General features: G+C 23.9%; 1 protein-coding gene across 1 annotated transcript; it reads left to right on the top strand.

Moving 5' to 3' along the window:
- Positions 1 to 573: 573 nt before the first annotated feature.
- On the top strand, positions 574 to 789 carry LOAG_15506 (hypothetical protein; the record flags this gene model as incomplete). Its single annotated transcript, XM_003150995.2, has 1 exon — positions 574 to 789. A coding segment is annotated over one exon (216 nt), but the record flags the coding sequence as incomplete, so codon positions are not given.
- Positions 790 to 1,520: the final 731 nt, after the last annotated feature.

The following is a 1,520-nucleotide window of genomic DNA, read 5'->3' as shown; positions in this document are numbered from 1 at the left end:
CCTTCTCTCTCTCTCTCTCTCTCTCTCTCCCTCTCTTTCCTTTCCTTTTTTCTCTTCAACATTATTTCTTTTGCTTCAAAAATTTGAAAATTCCTGAAATTTGAGAAATTTTATCGAGATAATCCATTTAGCAAAAGTATTATCATGTTTTAGTGTATGATTGCAAATGAAAATATTACATACATTGTTTATCTTTAAAAAAAACACTCTCATTACTAGGCATTATCAGTTGTTCAGTATATTTATTAATCGTTGAATAAATTATTGATAAATTCGGATTTAAAATCTTTGAAATCATATTGATGCTGGATAGGAATGATTATATTTAATGATTATGATATGAATCTTTCAAAGAAAATATCTGTACTATTCTGTGATTCATACAATTAATTTATCATTTATTTATTTATTTATTTATTTACCTATTTATTTATTTATTTGCCTATTTATTTATTTATTTATCTATTAATTAATTAATCAATTAATCGATTAATTCGTTTATTTGCCTATTTATTTATTTCCAATTTGTTGATTATTTCTCCGAAAAAGATTGCATTTGGAAAAATTTTGCAGAAAAACGAAACAATAGCAGCAAAAGCAGAATCATCAATATCTATGAATTTGGTTGAAAAAGTAAATCATCCACCGGATGTTTTTGAAATGTTCACATTAACGGGATATCCGGATACGGAATATGCTCAACAGCGAAATTTATTCAAAATGACGACAAAAAATCAAAATATGCCAAGAAGAGCACGAAATAACGATACTGTTTTATCAGGAATATGAAAAGAACAACAAGAATCAAAAAGAAAAAATCATTAATAACATGAAATGTTAATCTTTAAAAGTTAAGTATTAAAATACTTTAAAATGGTTAAAGTTTAAAAGAGGCAATCTTATTTTCATTGGAAAATTTAATATTATAAAATAAATCAAAATTAGGAGTATTAATTGAAATTGAATTTCAGTCAATAAAATTTTGATCAGAATATATTGAACTGTGTGATTCAATTAATTTCAAAATTTCCGTACAACGGACAACAATTAGCTAATATGATTGTAATTATTTCCAATGATAATTGATATATTAATTATGTGATTAAATGATTGTAGCATTTGTTAAATTGCAAAATTAATCGTTATCATTGCATATTTAGCTTTGGTTATAGTTCATAATAGACGGGTATTATTACTTGCATGAACACTCTCTCATATGCATATATGATAGATAACTTTATCACTACTCGGTGATACATTTATAAATCTCTTTAAAATGATCATTATTCATTTCCATATAGCAGGTGCAATGCTTAGCCATTTGATATTTATCAGTTTAGTGCATCATTTCAACCACTTATTCTGCTATTTGCTAATAGATTGCTTTTACAATTGTATGAAATTTCTCTTTGTAAGTTAATTACTTAAATTAGCTAAACGTATACTTATATATATATATATATATATATATATATATATATATATATATATATATATATATATATATATATATACTATAT

The sequence above is a fragment of the Loa loa genome, assembly GCF_000183805.2.
Source record: "Loa loa unplaced genomic scaffold supercont3.513, whole genome shotgun sequence".
NCBI lineage: Eukaryota > Metazoa > Nematoda > Chromadorea > Rhabditida > Onchocercidae > Loa > Loa loa.
This window is presented reverse-complemented; position numbering and strand designations above follow the sequence as displayed.